Source organism: Solea senegalensis, linkage group LG18 (genome assembly GCF_019176455.1).
Source record: "Solea senegalensis isolate Sse05_10M linkage group LG18, IFAPA_SoseM_1, whole genome shotgun sequence".
Lineage (NCBI taxonomy): Eukaryota > Metazoa > Chordata > Actinopteri > Pleuronectiformes > Soleidae > Solea > Solea senegalensis.
The window spans coordinates 2,036,124-2,053,565 of record NC_058041.1 but is presented as its reverse complement, the minus strand read 5'-3'; the positions used below and the strand labels follow the sequence as shown (position 1 = coordinate 2,053,565).

General features: G+C 40.3%; 2 protein-coding genes across 5 annotated transcripts; one reads left to right on the top strand and one right to left on the bottom strand.

Annotated features, from left to right (window-relative positions):
- Positions 1–5,725: 5,725 nt before the first annotated feature.
- On the bottom strand, positions 5,726–8,734 carry lyrm1 (LYR motif containing 1). 3 transcript variants are annotated; one of them, XM_044014132.1, is made up of 5 exons: positions 8,628–8,734; positions 6,896–7,067; positions 6,717–6,777; positions 6,180–6,211; positions 5,726–6,094 (listed from the first exon to the last, which is right to left on the bottom strand). In XM_044014132.1, exons 2-5 carry the CDS (start codon positions 7,052–7,054, stop codon positions 5,981–5,983), a joined length of 366 nt encoding a protein of 121 aa, XP_043870067.1. In that variant the 5' UTR covers positions 7,055–7,067; positions 8,628–8,734; the 3' UTR covers positions 5,726–5,980. The 3 variants fall into 3 exon arrangements, with proteins under 3 accessions (XP_043870067.1, XP_043870065.1, XP_043870066.1); XM_044014130.1 differs by having other exon boundaries at positions 8,639–8,734; XM_044014131.1 differs by having other exon boundaries at positions 8,643–8,734.
- Positions 7,099–16,477, top strand: dcun1d3 (defective in cullin neddylation 1 domain containing 3). 2 transcript variants are annotated; one of them, XM_044014129.1, is made up of 5 exons: positions 7,099–7,120; positions 10,640–10,722; positions 11,369–11,420; positions 11,533–12,082; positions 14,457–16,477. In XM_044014129.1, the coding sequence occupies exons 4-5, from the start codon at positions 11,637–11,639 to the stop codon at positions 14,995–14,997; spliced, it is 987 nt and encodes a 328-aa protein (XP_043870064.1). In that variant the 5' UTR covers positions 7,099–7,120; positions 10,640–10,722; positions 11,369–11,420; positions 11,533–11,636; the 3' UTR covers positions 14,998–16,477. The 2 variants fall into 2 exon arrangements, with proteins under 2 accessions (XP_043870064.1, XP_043870063.1); XM_044014128.1 differs by lacking the exon at positions 7,099–7,120 and adding an exon at positions 8,999–9,217.
- Positions 16,478–17,442: the final 965 nt, after the last annotated feature.

Here is a 17,442-nt window from a genome sequence, read left to right as displayed (position 1 = left end):
AAATATGAAATGGATTTAAAAAAGACGCTAAGCTAAAAAGGGTTATGCAGACAAACTGAGAGTCAAGGACCAGAAACACTGCATGGCAATATAAGGCAGTGGTCAGCGATTGGTGGCCAGCATCAGTGTCTGGCCAGTAAATGTCCATCAAATAACTACTTATGCATATGTAAGGCTCAAAGAAGAAGTAGTAGTAGCAGTAATTCTTAAAATTGAAATCCTGCACAATAACTATTTACAGTGTGGGTACATACTGTATCTCACACACGCATGTGTCCCACGTTCGCTTAAGGCAGCAAACGTGGGATCTTTGTTGGTTTCTGACTGAAGACGTTTGAAGGCAGTTTTGTCTGATGAAGATGTGACGATGTTTTGGCCCAAAATATTCAATTGCTTACAAAAAATTGGCCCTCGGTCACATTTACTTTCTGATCCCTGCACGAGGGGGTGTAGCTGATTGGATTTGCGTTGTGAGTCTGATTTATTGTGATTATCGTGACATGATAGCGTCAACAATTGTGATTTTCTTCTCCTCCTTAAACCAAAACCGATGCATTCCTCGAGACAATAATCCACAAGTCATATTTCCACATCACACATCAGTCTGTCATCTCTAAATCCAATGCGACAGTGATACACAACATGTAGCCACACTTTTCTGTTTTATTATTCCTATGCTACATTTAGCTGCCTCTGCTAATAATAAAATAATGAAAATCAGGCCAAGTAGAAGAGAAAGGTTTATTTTAGCTTTGCCTACTCAAGTGTTCACTGAGCCAATACTGGGTAGAGAAAAAAGAATTAAAAAAATAAAAATAAAATGCTGGACCAAAATGAATAGAGCCTCTAAAAACAGGACACAGTACAAATGTGCGCCTTCATATATAAGCAAATAAAACTGTTATGAAATGTCTTTTCATAACCCCGGATTTTCAGATAAGAAGAACTTTCAGTACTTTTTGAAGTCAGCGGCTACTTTTAGCTGTCTCTGTCTCTGTTCATCAGGCTCGCATAAATATCATAATATATGTATAATATAATATAAACTCATAAGTTTAGGTTGATATGGCAAAATAAGAATGTTTTTCATCATGCGTGGCACTAATACTCTGTCATACAACCCGTGTTTCTTGTAGTGTGCAGCCAGTGGTCATGCTATCGCTGCCTCCCTGCAGCTCGCAGCTCACTTTCTGGCCGGCTACTCTTTTTTCCATTTTTGCCTGATGAGGCTGTCGCTGCCGATGCCTTTCAGTGAAGCTGTCTCCTCACTTGCACTGTGCCAAGTCTGAGGCACTGAGCCCTGCCAGCCTCCTCCTCCTCCTCCTCCTCCTCTCCCTCCTGTCTCGCTTTATCTCCGTCTCCTCCACCTCCCCCGAACCCACATCCCACCCCCCTGAAGAGCAACAACCGCTCTCCGTCCAGCGAAGATGTAAACTAAGCTCGCGCCAACACACCCTTCTCCATTATTCATCCGCTCCCCCTTTAATGAGTTTTCCGTCCACCTTCGTGTCTGTCCGCCGCAATTAAAAGAAACAATTATTGTGTTTGATCACTTTAATATCCTTTCACTGCAGTGAGTTAATGCACACATAAGTTAAAAGTTGACGGGGGAGAGAGAGAGAGAGAGAGAAAAATGAAATGATCAGAAATGTTAAAATGAGGGTGCAAGAAAAGAAAAGATGTCCTAAAAAAACACAGCAAGCTGCAGCACTGGAAGTGACTTCTCTTTGCTCTAGTGTAGCTCTGATCAAACTCTGAGAAACATACAGTATTTTACTGATGAATCTTTCGCTCTCATGCACATTCACACACACACACACACACACACATTATGTTTGTTTACATACTGTGGTCAGGATAAGGGACGGCGGCTGAATATTTCATGGCTTCTTCGAGTTACCCAGGAGCAGTCGTGCTGTGACCCAACACTGGAGTTGGACCTCGGCACATCGTGTCTTTGTTAAACACCTGTAGAGAGCGAGCGCTGGCTCACACATGACTCTGGTCAGCACTCTCAAACTAGTGGCCCTCAGTCTACCACCGGTATGAACTCATACAGGTGTTCTGTTCATCAAGACTGAAAAGCATTATATAAATAGAGGTAGAGCTAAATCAAGCAATGGTTTGGTCCATAAAATGTCAGAAAACGTCAAAAAACGTTCTTGAATGTCTTGTTTTTGTCCATAAACCAGTTTTAATGATTTATTTGTTTACTTGGAGCAAAGAATCGAAGAATATATTCACATTTAAGAAGCTGAAACGATCATAAATCTGGTTTCAATCATGAAAAAAGCTTCAAACCGATGAATCGATTATCAAAATAGTTGACGATTAATTTAGTAATCGATTAATAATCGAGTAATTGTTTCAGTTCTAAATGGAGACCATTTACCAGTTATGAAACAACCATACTGGTTGCTCTGGTGAAATCAGTAAGGAAGTAAGAATATTCTGAATAGCCACTAGAGGGCGACTCAAAAAGATTTGTTATATTATTACATCAGTGGTGGTTAAAGGCCTAAAAGTATCTTATCAGTCACTATTTTTAATAATATAAATAAAGTAAAAGTCTAAGTATAAAAGTATAAGACGACATTTACTGTACTTGAGTATCAAAAGTCATTTTCTGATATAAAAATGTGCTTAAGTTTTAGAAGTAAAAGTGAAAGTAATAAAAAACTGAGGATTGAGCCATGGTGGATCACTGGTAGGGCGAGTTGTCTCTCAACTGGAAGGTTGTGGGTTGCTGGCTCTGCTAGTCTATGTGTCATTGAGCAATACAGACCATAATACTAACTCTTCTGATTTTATTTGGTAGTAACAAGTAACAAATGTAGTGGCGTAAAAGTACAACTTGCTAGAAATACAAATAACAAAGTACAACACTGACTACTAAAGTTCTAAAACTACTACTAAAAGTACATTTTATATCAGAAAATTAAGTACAGTAAATGTCATATACTTTAAGTACTTTTAATAATAGTAATATAATAAATAAAAGTGACTTCAAACTTCTACCAAAGTCATTTTCTGGTAACATTCTTGTATCAACTCACACACACACACACACACACACACACACACACACACCTCAGGCGAGGAGTTACTCTGCTCAAACGGAGACAATGTGACACTTGTAGCCCAAACAAAAAGCCAAGAGCGAAAGTGAGTGGGACGCGAGTGAGCAAAGGAGCTGGAGATGAGACGGCACGAAAAAGCAATTAACAGCTTAGTCATGAAAGAATATATTGTGTCAGTCCAAATCTAACAGGTTTTTCTTTTTTTGTTTTCTTTTTATTCTGCACTAATGAACCCGAGGCGTCGCCTAACACACCATAGACAGAGAAATCTATTGACAACGCCACGTGAAATGTCTTCATTAGTAATGTTTACATGAACGCGTGGAAGTGCATGTGTGGGAGTTGAATCTGCGTAGGAGACCACACGCCTGCTGAAATGTATGTATTTAGATCCTGCTTGATTGCCATTTTAATTCATATATACTATGGCTGATGAGGATGAGTGCGCCCGACTGCAGCACCAGTCTAATCAAGAGCTACAGCTTTGCGTTGTACATTCAAGAAGAGAATGGAAAAGTAATTCTCTGCACTGTAGCACTGTTGTTTTATAGCTGATATAAACCACCTGATTCAAATGAGAATTCTTCCCAAAATAGCTGCTATAAGATAGAAGTATTGTCCCCGGTGACCATTTAAGCTTCAAACATGGACAAGAATAGAGATGTAGGACAAACAGTTGTACTGTAAAACATTTTTTAGTTGACTTAATAGGAAATACCTGGCAAGAAAGCAACTTGTTCTACATAAAACATCAGTAGAATTGCCAGTAATTAGCTGCTATTGCCCAGAAAATGCAATACATTTCTGCTGTTAATAATTTTTTGTGTCCTCATATACTTAAAGCTGTAGTGTGTAACCTTCCAAAATAAATCAATGTCCATACATTCAAACTATTGTCAACTCATCGTCATGCACCAGTTTAATCGAGCTAAGGCAGTAAAGTCAGACTAAGCCAGGCAACCGGACAACTTGCAGAGTCTGAGGAATACATCGATGTGTATACATGTAATCGGAGTGATCGGACTATGAATCGTATTATCCGGGTATGTTAGTCCAGCTAAAATTGGACTTTTAACATACACGTAAAGGCACCGACAGGTTGATTGTTTTACATCCCTACAAGGTTATGTCTGTGGTTCTCTGACGCACGATTATGGTTAAGGGATGAGGAAGAAATGTGATTTCAGTGACTGTGAACGCAGCATGGTTGTTCTCATGGTTCTTCAGAAGCGAATGATCTACCGGGATTTTCACAATGATCTGAAAAAGAAATGCCAGAGGTCAAAGGTGAATAACCACTTGTTACGACCAAGGTGTGCAGTAGACCATCTGTGAGCGCACAATACGTGGAGACCTTGAAGCAGATTGGGCTACGGCAGCAGAAGACCACACCAGGTGCCACTTTTATTAAACTGGCAAGTGAGCATACACTCAACAAATTAAGAGTGTGAAACTACACTGGCAGCGTATACAATAACTCAATATGTGCACCTCATTCACAGTCTGTGTGCTTAAGTCATAGAAAACATGTGGAAAACACGTCCGTTCACACACTTTTGTGTATGAGCTGGGAAGATGTCAAGTGGATGAAATGACTCAGGAATCATTGTCGAGCATGAGTGCAACGAAGTGAGTCATCGCTCAGCATCAATGTAAAGACAGTCGTCGGCTGCTGCTGCTGCTGCTGCTGCTGCTGCTCGTCTCCCATCAGTGGTCACTTACAGTGAGGACACTCATTGATCGCCGTGGTGATGTGGTCTCCAGAGAGCAGCAAACACCCTTCACTCCAACCAAGTGTTGTTTACCGTGCATCAGACAAATACTGAAGTCTGACGTGTCAGCAAATGTGTCACACAGTCCACTGAGAAATGGAAATAAATAAATTGTGCAACTCAACTCAGGTTAAGAGTTGAATTTTGTGTTTAATGTCACCCGGGAGGTTTTGTTCCAGGCACTTCAAATGCTGAGCAAAGCCTGCGGTCCACGCCGATGAACACAGTCATGGTTCTGAACTCATTCAACTGCAGAGTGGAAGGTGGCAGTTCTCGGTATGCAAGAATGGTGTGACCCCTGGTGGATGAAGTCTGACAGTGCAGCCGGGAGTTTCAGAGGGAGGAAATACTGTATTATTGCACTGCTGTATAGTGATCATATAAGTCAATGAGTTTGTTTTCATCTCTCTTGGAAATATCTGTCTTATCTGTTCACAATATGAAACATTTTCACATTTACATTACATTTCTGGCTACTATGCTTTTGCAGCACATTACTTTTTAGTAGAAGGTAAAATACAAGTGACTGTAAAACGTTTTTACAGTCAGTCTTTGTAGTATTATATACAAGTAAATACTTGTAAATCTAAAGGTGTTTACTGTAACTTTACTGAAACAGTAGTTATGGCATATATTTGGCAATAACCTCCCATATAACTACAGAGTCTTTGCCATAGTTGTACCTTCTATTAGTGTGATTTAGTTGTAAATAATACCTACCTAAATAACTACCTACCTACCTAACTAACTAACAAACCATCCATCTATCTGGTGGAAAAGCTAAAGAATAGAAAAGGGTAAATGCCGAGAAAAGAAAGAATTATTGAGTTCAAGTGACTTCTTCAATAAATAAATTGAATTAAGACAACAGACTGCAGATTAATCAGAATTTATTGATAACAAAATGTGCACCAAATAATAAATAAAACTCAACTTTACATAGCAATGTCAGACCACACTGACAGCCTCAATGGCGCTCCTTTTCTGCGATAAATGATGCTGATAAAGACGGCCTTTTTCCTGAACGACAGGTATTCCTGCTTCACCGAGCGCTGGCAACTGTGACTGCACTCTTGTTTCCCGCCCTCGGTAACCTGAACCCTTCACGAACATCGCTGAAACGGAGCATCAGGTCTCGTCATGAGACTGTAGGTAAATTGGCTTGGCCTGCTTCCTCAGGCGCTGCTGTGCCCGCAGCCTCCTGCCCTTCTGAGTCGCCAAGCCCAGTGGCGGTAAGTAGGTCTACAAAACACAACAACATCATCATTTAATTAGGTTTACTTAAGAAAATACCCACTAACATGGAATAAAATAAATGTTAACTTACAGCCCTTGGATATGGGTTCCTGTAATGTAGACCTATGAGGAAAATATTGCCAGGCATTATTACCAATATCATTCATTTTAAAATGGACTATTTAATGATCTAACAAAAAAACACAACTGGGCAAACAAGTCATGTTTGCACAAGCCATTTCACCAGGTTCACATTTCACTGAACTGTTGATGGTAAAAACCCTGCTCGTGCTGATGGCTCTGCTTTGTGTGGCTTTACTTTAGTCAGCAACACTGACAAAGTCAGGTCAGTGTTTACTTCTGTGAGTCAGGGTGAAACACTCGTGAACTCAGTGACACACAGTCCCTCATTTAGTTACATGATTTTTCCTCATCAGCACCTGGCAGATGTGTCACTGTATTAAGCCCTTCACACCTTTTTTAGCGTGTTTATAACAAGCCAAAAAAAAACACACACGACATCCTGACATTCTCATGTAACAGTGCAGCTTTAAAGGCTTGCTTTTTTATCCACACTCATTCCAGAGTTATGCAAGCACAACATACGCCATCTCTCCTCCACTCTTACCTATTTCTATCCTCGCCTCACATTCTTCCACACACCGTTTTATTGACTCCTGGTCTGTGAGCTGAAAAAAAAAAAGCGCGCCCAGAATAAAAGATTAGTCATGCACTCTTCCATAAAAAAAATACTTTTCATTCTTTTGTGAGCAGTGTGTTATCGTTCACACACACACACACACACACCTGCTGGTTTTGTCTGAACAGAGAGCGAGCCTCCTGAAGTATGTATTTTCTCTCAGTCTCTGTCTCACTTGTAACTCCACTCTGTGCCTGCCAGGTTCGGGCGATGCGAAACACCCGCATGTACAACGACAGCACTGTCGTGCGTGTGGAAGTCGTCATCTGGGATCAAAATCTGAGGAAACAATGGGCGTTGACACAAAAGAGGAAACTAAACCCAATGACAATGTACCTTTGGTTAATTCTTTCTTCAGTCTTAATAAATGTGCTTGAATTTTCAGAAGGATTACATCTTTAAAGCAACACTATGCAACGTCGAGCCGAAAGTAAAGACTCAAAGACAGCACATTTAAGCCGCTCCAGGATTGTTAAAGGAGTTTTGCATTGAGATAATAGGATTAACTTCTGAGATACAGTACTTTGGACATGACTTCAATAAAGTGTTGTAAGGCTCAATTAGGAGGGAGACAAATTAATCAAGCTGTTTTTAGATTACTTTTAAATTGGCATCAGCCGATTATTAATAATTTATATGAATTATACATTTTTGCTCTTAGAAACTTGAAACTCATCGGGTAATTTAAGTCTTAGATAATACTTCCAGAAAATATGGGAAACACACACAAAGGTTTGTTTAACCATAACCAGTTAATGCCTTGAAACTTAACCTGTGTACTCCCCCCATGACACTCATGTGGGGGATAAAGTGGTAGAAGATGGATGTATGCAGTTTTCTGTATTCAAAAGAACTACTTCCAAATACCAATGATGACAGAATTTGACAGACAAAAAACAACGTAGCTGGTGGTGACCTGCAAATATTCAAGTTCATGTCACTGGGAGGCTGGCTTTAGAAAGCTGTTCACTTTTGCAGCTTTGTAATCCACTAGATGTCCCTAAAACCAAACTGACTGATGGATGGGTGGGAGTATAATAGTTGTGGAGCTTATCTGTAGTATTAAACCAGTGGCATGCACTGGTGCCCTAATGGACAGAAACACTACATGTTAAAGTGCCCACTCAAGTCACAAGACGCACACTAAAGTACAGGAGGATGTGCCCTAATGGCTGCCATTCATATGTGGCCTCTAAAGCAAAATATACATTTTAAAAATTGTGCCAAAAAGGGTGCCGTTATGAAGTTCCCTGCTTTCCCTACATATGACCCGATGGGTGTCCTTAGAGGAAATTATATTCAGTGCTATATAGAATAGGTCCATCTCTGTGATAGAAAGTGATGCTGTGCTTCTCTCACATACTGGCTATGTGTGTTTACTAGGGCTGCAATGATTAATCGATTACTAAATTAATTGTCAACTATTTTGATAATCAATAAATCGGTTTTAGAGGGGTTTCTTTAACAATTGATACAAGCTTTCAGATTGTTCAGCTTCTTAAATGTGAATATTTTCTGGTTTCTTTGCTCCATTTGATAAAAAAAAAAAATAATCTGTAAAAAAAACTGTGACATGTGAGAACATCATGAGTTCCAGGTTTGGTAAACATTGATTACATTTTATGGACAAAGGAATACTCGATTAATCGATAAAATAATCGACTGATTAGTCGGTTGCAGTCCAAGTGTTTACTCGCTTTACCAGTCATCAATCATGCTAGCTCTCCTTGAGCTTCCTATAAGCCCAAACCTCAGCCTATTCTGTCACGCACATTCATTTTAACCACTTTAAATTCATGTTACTCCAATTATTAAAAATATATGACTGACAGCACTGACATTAAACCTACCGACCGAGTCTGTAGACGAAGTTAATTCACCAGGAGTTGCTGGCGAGGGCAGAAGGAGAAAAATGAACACACATATGTGTCGCCTGTTGATGACGTAAGCAGAAGCTGGAAGAAACATAAATTCTACTTTTTATTTTTCTTAATCACATACAAAGTTTGCAATGGTTTGGTTATTTTTAGTTATTGGCCAAAAAAAATTACGATGTATAGTTTATAGTTCAGTTAAAGCCATTCAATGTTTTTTTGTTTTTTTTTATTTCACCGTGTTAAATATTATCTCTATGAAATGTCATCCACAAAACACACGCTTTTGTAATTGTTTCTGACGTTATTTTTACATCCGGGTGTGATGTGCTGTTTAAATGTGTTGAAATGAGAAGATAGTGTGTGTTGTTGCCACGGCGGAGATGAAGATCAGCTGTTAGAGGAAGTGATGCAGGAAAAATGCCTATAATGTAGCTGCACTCAATGACTGGAAGGGGGAAGCACAAAGAAACTGGCTGCTGTGGTCCGGGAGGGTCTTTAAAACTCACTCCAAAGAGAGAGCACAATTCAAAATGGATGCTAAGGCACATTCTGGTAGCTATCTATTTACTATTATTTTTTAACTTGTTCTTCTTTCTTAACGCGGAGAAGAATGTGACGTTAATGTTGGAAGTTTCTGTGTCAGCTAACAGCTATTCGGCTAGCTATCTTGAGTTAACGCGACGAGTTTTGACTCAGTTAACGCTGCCTCTGCTCAACTAACTAACAACTTCATTTTGCACTGGCAGTCCCGAGGTGATGTGTAATCATTTCCACACAGTATAGTTTTCATAAAGGGTGAGTTTATTCACAAGAATAGCCGTGGTTTCCCACCCCGTGTCTTCACCGAAAGACCTAGCTTAGCCAGATAGCTAACTTTAAGTTAAACGATCTGATGCTAGCTAGCTATGGCGACGTCGCCTGGGCCAAGCGGTTTACATGTAGATGTCGACGATGTGTCGCGGACACAATTTCAGCTTCACTTCAAGTATAATCTGTGTTTGAGACTGGTTCAATTGTCACGTGTCAGTTATTATCACAGACACGATTACAGAACACTTAAGTTGCCTGTAGTGTTGAGCTCTCTTGATTATGTTTGTGCTACCACTTTGCAAAAAAAGAAAGAAAATTACAAGTCGTCCGGTAATATTTTGGTGCTGCAACTAACGATTATTTTCTCGATTAATCGAGTACTGTCCATACATTGTCAGACAAATGTTGACCAGTGTTTGAACAAACCTGGAAATGATGGTGTCCTCTTTTGTCTACTAACCCAAATTAGTCAAAATAGGTTTGCATTGTCCTACACCGCCAAACTGATTTATGAGTGTGTCAACAATTTAAAGAAATACATACCAAACTGTTGACCTGACATGTTAGCTTGTGGTGTAAAGCAATTAAAGACAATTGACCACAAACCATCACACTTCTGTCAGATGTTGGTTAACTGAAGTTAGATGCACCTGTGGGAGATTTGCCCCAACATGTCCAGCGCACTGATCATCAGTCAAACATCGGATTTACTGTGATACTCATCATAAGATTTTTTTTTTCTTTCTAATTTTGATTATGGTGTAAGACAAGAATCTAAGGATTGCACAATCAGTCATCACCACACAAAGTAAAAGTTGGTCTCAGAAGTAGGTCTTAGTTATAGCTTCAATAGAACATTTTATGAGATGTACTTCAGGGGAAGACCTTCACTGGACACTTAGCTGTGAGATATTTAAACCCAGAACCAGAGATCTAAGGAAGTGCATAAGGAATGATAAATAAGGGAAATAACTGTGCACCATGTGTTTCCACTTCTAAAGTTGAGCGCAGTTGTTGCAATCGTACATTAATTGAATAATGTTGTGCTGTACTTGTATCCTCAAATTACATATTAATAGCATGCTGACTAAAATAGTCCTGCAAGTGGGTGGATGAGAAGCTATCACTTTCTGCTTATAGTGACAAAATAATGTGTCTTTTCAGCACTGTGGATGTCAAGGACGCAGTGATGGAGCAGAGTAGAGAGACACTTTGATCTGTGGCCAGTGCCATCTGACACACCTTTTGTAAGTAACCTCCTGACCTGACTACTTCATGACTTATCAACCACTAGATCAACTTGGGTGTTTTATGGCTGCTGCGGAAATCAGTGTATTCACACACAAGAGGCTGTTTTGAATAAACTAAACCTAAAGCTGGACATTTTTCTTTCTTTGTTAAATGTAAATAATATTAACCATTTTCCCTCACAAAGTCTTAAACCTAATTCCATTTTGCTTTATATAGTTAACATAATTAGGATACAATTTGAGTTCTACAGTGACATTGCATGTGATATTATTCCCTTTATCTTTTTCTAACCAAACTCCAAAGGGAAATCGCATTCAAACACAAATCACTCTGAAAGTGCTTATTGACAACTGGCTCCATGGTTGATCCTTTTTTTTTTTATCGCTCAGCTGAAGTGTGATAACAACTGCAGAATTTAATAATAACTCTGTGAAACCAAATGCTTGACACCCAGCAAAGATAAGTGCACATTTGTCTACATGCTCTATGTTTAGATTCAAGTATTGTCAATTTGATCATTGTGGAAAATACAGTTCTACTCATTTTAATTGCCTGAAACGTAAGTGACAGTTTCTATGGTACCTATGTAAGCATATTATGTGTACTACACATTGACTGACTTTTTTTCCTTTACCCTTTTAGGGTTTCTATATCTAGCACTACAAGACCTGGATTGTAGCAGATTTTGGCACAGGTAGCATCATTTGTTCACCACAACCTTATATTGTTACTACTTTTCTACTAATATTCAAAATAGAAATGATAGTTGTCAGTGAATAACATAGTTAAATTGGTCTTCACCTCAGGCCTGGGGGTATGTTGAGACGTCTCACCGGGCCAGAGCAGAGGTGTCTAGGTGGTTCGGAAGGGGACTGAAGGAGAGGAGGAAAGACGGACCAGGGAGGACGACATGGGCCAGTGTGTCACCAAGTGCAAGAATCCAACGTCCTCACTCGGCAGTAAGAGTGGAGACAAGGAGAGCAGTTCCAAGTCCTACCACAAGAAAGGGAGCAGCAGCAGTGGTGGTGGGGGCCATAAAGAAGAGCCCAACGCCCCATCCAGCAAAGCCACCAGCGAGCTGTCGAATGGCACCAAGGCCTTAGAAGTTACAGTGGAGACACCCGTCATTTCCTCAGTGATGGGGGAGCCACGCAAGGAGGAGTATCTGGAGGGCGAGAAGCTGTCCCTGATGCGCATTGAGGAGCTTTTCTACTGCTACAAGGATGAACAGGAAGATGCCATCTTGGAGGAAGGCATGGAGAGATTTTGCAACGACCTGTGTGTGGACCCAGCAGAGTTCCGCGTGCTTGTTCTTGCCTGGAAGTTTCAAGCAGCCACCATGTGCAAGTTTACAAGGTAAACTAATGTAATAATGTATCTGCAAACAGACTATTTAAGTCACACTTATTAAAAAAAGCGACATTTATTTTGTTTCTCTGCTGTTGTTCGATGGCACATTGTCCTTGGCTATTAACCTTTTTACACGCCAGCCACAGTTTACACGCTAGCTATTAAAAATCTTTTATCGTGCTCAATTAAAATACAGTGTAAACTGAGCCATTTGAAGTCATTCAGTTTTTACCACACCTAAAGTGTTATCTCGTATCTTGTGTGATTTAACTTAATTATTTTGCTAATGCTTTCGATAAAGGGGTAATCAAAATATACAGCCTTTAAGTTCCAGGCACTGTGTTTGCAATATGAACAGAAAAATTAAAAAGGGTTAAACAATGGCTCGGGAACAATAAAAGGAAAAGTTAACTATAAAAATAATATTAGAGGGATGTTACACTGTTCAAACAAGCTTGTTGTCTGGTAATGGACTTGGGGATGTTCGGAACTGTTTGGCTGTCCAGTTCTTTACAAACCTCAGACCTTTACTGTTAAGCTCTTCCTGTACACACATGCACACACAATTTCTCACTGTCAGGTAGGGACACAGAGGAAACATATCCTGCTTTACACTCACACTCGGAGTGTACATGAATAGGGTTGCCTTCTGATCGGGTCGCTTGCCACTGCTCCCCCCGCTCTGATTTTTAGCTCAGCAGTTTTCCATCCAGAGGCTTTGGGACAATACCACCCTGTTTTTACCAACATGGTTCATTGTCAACTGACGCCTACTGAAGCTTGATTGTATTACATTTGTCTTTGAAAGCCTATATTGTTGTTGGGCTACATAAACACTCTCACTGTATGTATCTGCTTGGGTTGATGCCCACACCACTGAAGTGAAAATAATGCCAAATTTGCATAGAAAGCATGAACTGTTTGCATATATACAGCACTGTGCAAAAGAAAAAGTGCAAAAAAAAGTGCAAAAGGCCACTATTAGATTTGTTGTTTTAGCAGTGCCATAATGACCATACAGTATATATTTCTTTCTCAGTCACTTTATTGTGGAACCCTATTTAATGTTGATAAAGTCCTACTATTTCTTGTTGACAAAAATCTGTTGTGAAAGAGGTCTATTACACCACATTTGTTCAAGACATGCTTGAGCATTACAAGCAAGTTTAACTCATTGACAGCTTGTTAAACAACAAAGGCTGTGCCTTCCTTGTAAGTTCATGCTTGTAATGACACAGACCCTGTTGTTGACACGAGGTGACTTCACAGTGCTTTGTTGCAGCTTTCTGGAAAAGTTAGTAGTTATTTAGCTGCTTCTGCCTGTTAAAAGCAGAACAGGCGCTGAGCTTGTGTTTATTTGCTCTTGTAGATTTGTCCGACTTCCCTCCCACTCACACTGATTTCCATCTGAACCTGCTCGAACCTATCACAACCATTTAAAGGGTGGTGTTTGACATAATGATTGACAGATGTGGTCAGTATGTGGAGTGTTGCTGAAGAATCTTTATTGGCAACCAATCACCTTGGGTCCACCACGTGATACAGTTCAGTTCGTCTTGGTAGGGCATGCAACAGGCAGCCACATTAGTTCAGCTCTTACAGGGTGGAGATTAGTTGACAGAAAATCATCACTATTGTTGTTCACTTCCAAAACAAACCCAAAGCTGCTCTTCCTCTTGAGCCATGAGATTAGTAGCACTAGGTATCGCTGCTGGTTTACAATATCGATTCATTTAGAGGCAGTCATACTACAATCGCCATCAGACATTTTAAAGTAATTAAGTTGTCCAGCAGAGGGTGATGGGAGTTCAGCTTGAACCGCAGCCATGCCGTCTTTGCTAAAGTCTTTGATGTTATGTTGTTTTGAAATGGCAATGGAGGACATAGACAAACTAAACTGTCTTGTAGACTGTGTGTAGAAGTGTTTCTATGAACACATTTGCAGACTCTGATATAGCTGTTAGCTTCATTGGAGCCAACAGTTTGAAGTCATGCGGGACGATCGTGATTGTGGCCCGTGACTTTGATATGAATCCAGAGTTGTTTTTTGTTTGTTTTTTTGCTCAGCCCTAATACCAAGAAGAAGAAAAAAGGAATGCTGCATGTTCTCTATTGTTGCTCTGTGTTTACTGTGTCACATTCTTATTCGCTGTGGAATTTACTGGCGAGCTACACTGTGTTGCTCTGGTATGATGTCACACTGTATACGTAGACTGTGTAGCTGCATAATTAACTATGGAATTTGTGCATCTGGCCCGCACACCCCACGATGGAAACAGATCAGGATGTACCATTCAAAACGTTTTTGTGTCCCATAATCCTAAATGAACTGGTCCAGTGTCATTCTGACTTGTGGTTCTATATTCTTTTGTTGCATTAGGAAGGAGTTTGTTGACGGCTGTAAAGCCATCCAGGCCGACAGCCTCAAAGGCATCTACTCGCGTTTCCCCTGCATGCTGCTGGAGGCCCAGGGTGAGGAGAACTTCAAGGACTTGTACCGCTTTACCTTCCAGTTTGGCTTGGACGCGGAGGAGGGACAGCGCTCTCTGCAGCGAGACATCGCCATTGCCCTTTGGCGCCTGGTTTTCACTCAGGACTCACCCGCGATCCTCGAGGAGTGGCTGGACTTCTTATCGGAGAACCCCTCAGGTATTCGGGGTATCTCAAGGGACACGTGGAACATGTTCCTCAACTTCACCCAGGCGATAGGGCCTGACCTGAGCAATTACAGTGAGGACGAGGCCTGGCCCAGCCTCTTCGACACCTTTGTGGAGTGGGAGTTGGAGCGCAGGAAAAGGGAGGATCAAGCACTGATGGCAAAGGAGGAGGAGGGGAGGAGTACCGACACAGAGTGTTCGCCTACAACAGACAGACTTGAAACAGAGGGAAGCCGCGGCTCACAGACGTGGGGGGGCCACTGACAAGAAAATAAGAGATATTTGTAAGAGAGGGAAGGAAATGACCTATAAGTGAACTGTACATCTGTGAATCATTGGATAAATATTAGTATTACCATTACAGCTGATCATTTGCTCTCCTTTTCTTTTGGGTGGAGATTCCTGCTTTACAAGTTTTTTTTTCCTTGGTTTTTGAAAGGGCTCTATGAACTGTTTTGTTTTAAGCACTTCTTATATTTAAGTTATTGTTTTATTTTATTTTTTTCCCCCTCCTCCCATGTGTGTTTTTAGTATATGGACGTGGTCCATTTTAACCCACACCAAGCTAACATTACCCAGCACAGTGAGCGAAGGCTTTAGTTTCAAAAGCAGACAACAGAAAGCCATAACCTTTCTTCACAATTACCTTCTAGACAGTTGTTGTAGTCATTAATAAAAACAAAAAAGGGACATTAATTTAGGCTACCAAACAGGAGATTTGTCTTAACACGTGGTTACTGAAATTGTCTCGATTGGAGTAATTTAGTGAGATGTTGAATGTTTTTAACTTGGGGTGATTTGAGGATGAATTGCTGTAATCACTGGTATTGCCTTCACAGCCATTAGCCTTTTATAATATGGCAAATAGTATCAGAATGCAATTGTTTCACCAGAGTGTTTTTACATAAAAATACAAGTGATTTACATCTGCATCCTATATTCATAAAAGTTGCTTTATCCATTTAAAAGCTAAAGCAGATTTCCTTAGTAACAGACCCACACTATTTCATGTGTTGTGAGTGTTTTCGAGAGCTACTAGTACAGTGAGTGGCTTGTTAAAGCAGCTGGCTGTGCTCTTGTTTGAGCTCTACCATATTGATGTCCACTTATTTTCAAGAAGCGGTTAATGGTATACAACATATATGATGCTGGCTTATTTCCGATTCATCACTGAGCTCATTTTTAGGAAATCTGTGTGAGTGGGCTAAAGCTAGGTCTCGGTCATTTCTGGACAGACAGTCGCGCAAACATGTTACATTTAGGATCATTACACTGGGCGACACACAAAGCTTGTATTGTTTACCTTCGGGAGTTCACAAGCCTTGAACTTCCGATACAGAGAAAAAGGGAGTGTGCAACACTTCACAATTAATGCTAACTGCTGCTAGTGATGATGGTTATAATGGAATGCACAAAAAACAATGGCATACTAAGTCGCTACACTTGCAACACTTTGCAGAGAGAGATTGATGTCAACCGCATTATTTCCATTTTTCCAAACTGTAAATTGAGCTTATGTATAGCCTCTAGGGTGTTATGGGATGAGTGAGCGAGCGTTAACTTGACATGCTAATCAAAAAAAGTCTGCAATATGGGTCCAGTGTGATAAAAAGTGGGTTGTCATAACCTGATCTGTTTGGTTTACATCTACAATGGTTTTATTTCAGACCCCCCCCCTGTGTCTTTTTATATAAAATGTATTGATTTATAAGAATAAAAACAGTGTTGAACTTTTGACTGTTGACCATGAAGACGTGTGTGATTTCGCTTCACAGATCTCCTCGTTTCCTTGTCTTTCTGTGTTAGGCTCTTCTGTTGCAGCTTGAGGAAAAACAATTGAGAAGAACAAAATTACTGCATGACATACATGTGACTACAGGACTGCATCGCAACAATATTCAGTGCTGTGTTGTGTTTATATTCTTTTGCAAGTAGCCTATACTCCAATTAATGTGCATTTAATCTTGAAACGGCAAACCTATGTGATTTAGTGCTTTCTGAGGATATTCTGCGGTTGAGTCACTTAATTCTATAGTCACTTTTTCCAGATAACAGATGTCATTTCCTTGTATCTTCATGTTGCTAAATAGCAGGACTTGCATTCCAGGAGGAGTGTGTACCTTCTGTGGTTCAGCAGCTCCTGGTTTTGTGCAGGCTTGTATGGATGTGTGACTGAATGTGTGATCTCTCACAGATCACTTTATTTCCTTGTGACTTGCTGGCTGTTTACTTCACATACTACCTTATTTCCTTGCAACTACTACACTGTCATTCCTTAATAATGTGACTTGTGACTCCAGTGCTCCAGGAGAAAGTGTGTGGTTTGGGGTTTCCTTATTTCCTTGTAAATTTGCTTCCTATACTCCCTTACTTACTTTTTGCGACTTAATTTTATGCTCTTGCTAAATAATGCAACGTGCATGTGGTTCAACAGCTCCAAGTTTTGTGCAAGCTTGTATGGGTGTGTTTGCAGGTGTCCATGAACGTGCACTTCCAAGATCACCTTATAATCCTATGTAATATAATGTTCATGCAATAATAGAGGCTCATGCTTACACCACCATTTCCAGTGTTCCTGTGCATGTGGTTCAGCAGCTCCAGGTTTTGTGCAGACTGTGTGACCTTATGTGATTTTACTTCCCAGATCACCTTATTTCCTTGTAACTGCATGTTACATGACTTGCATACCACTGTCTCCGGTGTGTGTGT